Here is a 6,000-nt window from a genome sequence, read left to right as displayed (position 1 = left end):
CTGTCAGATTAATCCTCAGTACAGACCATCAACAACACTGACACAACCATGGCTGCTGTTCAGGAAATCAGCTCCAGTTGTTGCATTTTTAAAGGTGCATGCAGATATTTCCTTGAATAACTTTTTCAAAATCCCATATCCCCAAAAAAGGTCACAGCAACACTTAAACAAGGACTGATAGCAAACAGCTGAAAACAAATACTGCAACAGTAATTTTCAAATGTTTTACTAAACTGTACATTTAGCATCAAGCATTCAGAAAACAAATATAGAAAGGTATGTAGTGCATATCAATGTTTTATTTTCATTTAAAGATTTATTTAACATTTTAATTACATGCATGCAACATACATACACATGCAGTTTTCTGACAAGTTACAGATCTTTTTCACAGTGCAGGCTGCAGTGTGGAGGAGTGGTTAGGGCTCTGGATTTACAACTAAAGGATTACAGATTCAAATCACAGGTAGGGCACTGTTGTTGTACCCCTGAGCAAGGCATGTCATTCAGATTGCTCCATTAAAACTGTCCAATCTGTGCAAAAATAATACGATTTGAATGAAAGGGCTAACCAAATTGAATAATAACTTTAAAATATTGCTTGTGAAATAAGAAAATAAATAAATAAATAAATGTTGCTTTTAGTATTTGTAGGATTCAAGTCTATCTGCACAAGCATTCATGCATTGGTAATGTTTAAAGGAGAAAAAAAAACTTTTGTTACAAACCATTACAAAATCCTTTATTGTACACAAGTCAATTATAGAAAGAGTATATAATGTAAAATATTTCTATTCAGAAGCAAGTACAAAACAATTCCAGTTACAAAAATATCCTAAAAAAGAAATTATATGAAAATACACTATACAGTATGTACAGTACATGCAAATTATAGATACTGTATATTTGAAAGCAATGAACTTTGGCACAGGCACATTGCTTTAATAATGACACCTTAATATATACCTCAAAGTGTTATAGCAACAACTCTACTCCAAAAGAGTTCCTCAGAAGTGACTCACGATTTCTGCCTGCCATTCAGGTGACTGAATGTTCCAAAATAAGCCAGACACTTTGAAGTAAACCTGTTTTTTAAAATGTATTTACTCTAAACTGAAATTAAATGTGACAGCTGTGAAGTACACATTTTGAAAAATAACTGGGAAGAATAATCTGAAAACTGAAATAAGATATAAAAACAGCCTTTTAATTGTAAATATACAGTATATTTGAAGGTTAAACTCCCCAGAAAAATACCTGTTTAAACTAAACCAAAATGGATGACTTTCAGAGATCCGGATTCTTCAGTGACCTAAAAGAAAACCAACTAAAGGTAAAGGAGTGATAGTGGGAAAAATAAAATAACAAATACTACACTGGAGGATCAGTTAAGGTTATGACTGTACTTGAAAACTGAAGCCCATGTTTGCAGTTGCAGTGTATATTTCTGCTGTCCAGAAGGATGATGTAGAGAACATTTGAAAGTTAATCTCAGACTGAAAAAAACAGAACTTTCCACTGCACTATACGACTGCTCCTTGATCGAGACATCAGCATTAAGAACCTTAACATAAATGTTTGTTAATGATTTCTTCATTTACATGCATTGAAAAGTTTTGCACATTGTGTTTTCTTGTCAGCTGCTTAAAGAATGCAAAAACTAGGAATTAAGAAACAATTCAACCCAGATGCAAACAACAATTCCATAGCATAAAAGAAGAGATACATGTAAAACTAATTCCTTAAAGGAGTGTATTTTTCATACAGTGTTACTGAAAGCTCATGTTTGGGTATTAATTATTGCTTTTCATTGCAGGTATTAAAAACTGGAAGCATATTACCTGATCTACATTGCCAGCATGATCGTTTCCTAAAAAAAAACAGGGAGAAAAGTCAGAATGATCATGTAAGTAAAACACTCTGGGTTCTCAGATAGCCATTTTCACTATGTTTACCATTGTTTTACTTGTATAAAAGGGCTTAAACCTTTCCAGAAAACAGATGGTAAACTTTTCGTGGGCAATAAAATCTGCAGTGTCACAAGGGCGAAACAATCTTGTTTTCAGATCCCACTTACAGTAGTTCTCTTCTTGTCCATAAGGAGCTAGCACCGCCACAAGATTAGCAACCAACTATGTGGAATGGGGTCCATTTTCTGCCTATGGAATGTGCAGACAAGCAGCATTCCCAAGTCAGATGCAGTGACAGAACAGTTTTCTGAATGGCTATTCTCACTTCGAAGCATTAAAAACCCTTTCAGCAAAAGACCCCTGTAGTTTATGAAAGTTGTGGCACAGATTATGGTGCTACTTCTTATCCCTCTGTTCAGGATGCCTTACAGTTCAGCTAATGCTGCTTTAGAGACAAAGAAGCATATGGAGAAGGAGCATGTCATTGTTAGGTTGCAGCCTAAGCCTAATCAGGTGATTCAGATGACTAGAGGCTGTACTTAGCTGGATACCTACAGGCTCATTTTAAACAAACTGGTGTGGGTGGAAGTTTCACAGGATTAGTGCAAAGAGACCACTTCCAATACAGATGCTCTAGGATATCAGTGGTAATTTGGGGCATTAAAGAGACTGCTGTAGCAAGTACAAAGAATACTGTTTATAATAATTTAAAAGATTAATAAAAGCCAATTAGTTTTCCATGATTCCATGATACAATGTTTACCACTTAAGTGAGACAAATCTGACAAATGCTATCCTCCATCACTACTTTGTCAAAAGTCCCAGACTCCAATTTGCAGGTCCTTAGAACAAAATTCTTTATTTCTGAAATTCTGTGCAAGATTTTGAGAGGGATTTATGAGCTTCAAGTTCAATTTTTTTTTAAAAAAATCTGTAATTACTAATTCCCACATAGGTTCAAAATTAAATCTCATTATGATTGTATATAAAAACAATGGATTACACAGATTCCTGTATCTTACTGTACATTAACACTCAAATACATTTCTATTTCATAAAATAATTACAAGAATTATTTTTATTTGTAATTTATACAGAATTGTATTGGCTCATTAGCAAAACAAATAAACTAAACAAGTAGGTAGGCTATATCACTGATCCTAAATTTGATGTTAAGACTTGGGTATAAATAAGAAAGTAGTACAATTCTTCAGCTGTTGAGTGTTGAGTTGATGTGAAATCATGCTTTTTAAAACCCGTTCTATGTACATTATGTAATTCAATGTCCTTTATTACATAACCTAATGAGCACAGCTGGTGGACTGCAACTTTCAAAATGATTCATTAACTATCTCTAGGTGCTCATACATTAAAAATAAATGATTCTTTGCTTAGCAAGAAAAGTTGACAGGAGGTCAGCATGTCCATGCCATGAGTTGAGTTCAATCATAAAGGCTACTATACCAAATGAAAAAAAACAAATAAAAATAAAGACTAAATTAAACTAAATGGACATGATTTACAGTATGCTTGTGACTATTTCATTCACACAGTCAGAATTTTGATATTAAGAACAATCACACTGGGCATTTCAGGTACAGTTTGTGTAAATATTGCGTCATATAAAGATACGAAGCATTAAAAAAAAAATTGTCCTAGGAGCAAATTGAGCACTATTAGTCAAACATCCATTTCTCCATATTCACTTGTTTTTCCCACACATTTCTGGAACACCACCTCTCCTTCAACCGAAGGACAAAAACAACAGTTTGTGGCTCTGCCGCTGGATCAGGAGAACAGGTTTAGAAACCTCATACTCTGTTCTCAACGGATTTTCTTTTGGGGGCGAATGTCCCAAAGTGGCACTCCATCCAGAGGGGACCCTACTCTACCTCTTTTAGGTAAGATATGAGGCAGCTTCCACATCTTTCACCTACTCCAGCCCAGAAGATCTTGTATTCATGTTATATACTGGTTTGCTAGAAGTAACTTTATCCCTATTTCATATAACAAGAAAACTATATAGAGTGCATGTGGATTTTTTCTGACATGCTATATCATGAAATACAAATGAAGGAGACCACAGTTACCAGGTTTTTGTGAACAGCTAGAGAGAAATGGAGAAACTGAGACGCCACCTGCGGTGTTACCCCGTCAGGCCTTGAGTGGCAGGAGGGGAGCAGAGAGAAGGACCTCACCTGCCTGTGTCCGGGCCCAGGGATCACCTGTCAGGGCAGCCTCGTAGGCCTCGATGCCCAGCTCCCTCCCCAACCTGCCTGTCAGGGTGTGGCCGGGAGGCCTGAGGAGGAAGAGGAGGCAACTTTAAGTGCTTGTTTTCACAGCAGCAGCCCAGCACAGAAGGTGCACTTGGAGTAGGGGTATGAGAGGTACAGAAAACACAGAGGTTGAATTTATTTGGCTTAGCTGTCTCCTGGGGACAGGCAGCTCTGGTGTTTGTACATTTGTGTGTCATGTCTCATCTTTTGTTCTTTTTTTAAACTGCTTTTGTGAAGGAAACACACAAAGGGCATTGTCAGGCATGTGACCTATTTGTTTATTTGGATCGTTAGTGGACCTTCTCTGTTTTGTGCCAAGTGGTCTTTCTCCCTGCCCTGCCCAGGCCCGCCGGCTCTCTCAGACCCACCGGCCAGCTCAGAGCCCGTCATGGTGACCGGGGAGCACCCTGTCACGAGCTCTCCGGGAGAAAGCTCCTGAGCGCACAAAAAAAACTCTGGGGAAGAGCCCCCGAGCCCAGCAGACGTACCCTTCATGGTTCGGCTACAACATCAACAAACAGGGCAGCGCAGACAGGATCAATGAGGCTGACAATCCAGAATCAGTCACCGATCACTTTGGAATTTGAAAACACCATAAAGCAGATTTAATGGAAATCTCTTGTTTTACCTCAGTGAATAGAGATGGCGATATAATATGTTTTTTGTTATACCTAGACCAGAATTAGTCTAGAAAATCAGTATTAGAATAATTTGTATAATTACACTGCACTCAAATAATTCATTACATGCATCCCCTAAGGCTTGTAACACAAGGCAGAAAGGACACAGAGAGAAAGGAAAATGACATTTTTAATACAAAGGACCCAGTATCTGAATTGGCTCTCTTGGTACTTTGACCTCACAGGAGTACAAGGCTTAAAAATACATACTAGATCTCTCCAGCACACACAAGAAAAATGATAAATAGACATCACTTCTAAGGCAACACATTTCCACTATTTATTTTTACTATTTTATACAATGATTCACAGGAATTTCCATCCTAAAACAAAGTGCATTATAAATATCATAAATGGCTATTTTAAAATCGTCTGTGAGAATCCAAGAATTTAAACATAGTCAGGCATTAAAAGGTCAAGTAGCTTCATAATTTGGTGTTAACAGCATTGTAACATGGAGAAATAACTTTAGAGGAACTGAAACCAAACAGGTCCAAAAAGTACCGTTTTTTTTTAATGCAAATATTAACATAATCGAGTTAAAAAAAATCAGGAAGGGCCTACAAAGAAGAAATGATTAGACTGCCAGTGGTGATTTGTTGCCTCTGATTGCCTGCCTCATTACTGAAAAGGGCTGAATTAAAACCTTTGCCTGCACACATGACAAGCCAGTGGTGTGAGCTGTAGGACAGGCAGGCTTGAAGACCTGACCGAGGCGTTAACTTCCAGCGCAGTGTGCTTGAGTATAGTAAAGGATGTGACTGCTGCACGAGATGACTGCAGCTGTTTATTAAATAAAAATGTCAAATGATTCCCACAGCTGCGTGTAAAGGGGAGAAACGCAAAGTATTAGTGAAAATGTTGGGATTTTTCCCAGATTTCTGCCTTCTTTTGCTCCCTGTACAGTAAGGCTTTATGCACGCTGCTGTGAAGCCACGAACCAATTGTACTTCTCATCGGCTTTCCCTGAGCCAAAATAAAGCTGGAATAATGCTCCTACTCCATCACGCTAAGCCTTATTGGCTCAACATAAGAAACAATGAAACTTCATCTGAGACCAGATTAGGTTGGTTAAAAAATTGAGGGATTGTTTTTCTTTCAGTCTCCATTATCTTTCCTATAGCATCTTGATCA

General features: G+C 37.5%; 1 protein-coding gene across 3 annotated transcripts in view; it reads right to left on the bottom strand.

Moving 5' to 3' along the window:
- Positions 1-715: 715 nt before the first annotated feature.
- Positions 716-6,000, bottom strand: part of wdpcp (WD repeat containing planar cell polarity effector) — a 68,384-nt gene continuing 63,099 nt past the window's right edge. For all 3 annotated transcript variants that reach the window (XM_088609899.1, XM_088609901.1, XM_088609900.1), the window contains 3 exons: positions 4,109-4,209; positions 1,842-1,870; positions 716-1,312 (listed from right to left, as the gene is read on the bottom strand). In XM_088609899.1, the coding sequence (XP_088466025.1) occupies positions 1,262-1,312; positions 1,842-1,870; positions 4,109-4,209 (181 nt within the window). In that variant the 3' untranslated portion in view covers positions 716-1,261. The remainder of the gene's footprint in view (positions 1,313-1,841; positions 1,871-4,108; positions 4,210-6,000) is intronic.

Source organism: Lepisosteus platostomus, chromosome 17 (assembly GCF_059453375.1).
Source record: "Lepisosteus platostomus isolate fLepPlt1 chromosome 17, fLepPlt1.hap1, whole genome shotgun sequence".
Classification (NCBI taxonomy): domain Eukaryota; kingdom Metazoa; phylum Chordata; class Actinopteri; order Semionotiformes; family Lepisosteidae; genus Lepisosteus; species Lepisosteus platostomus.
Note: the sequence above shows the minus strand (reverse complement) of the source record. Positions and strands in the feature narration are given on the sequence as shown.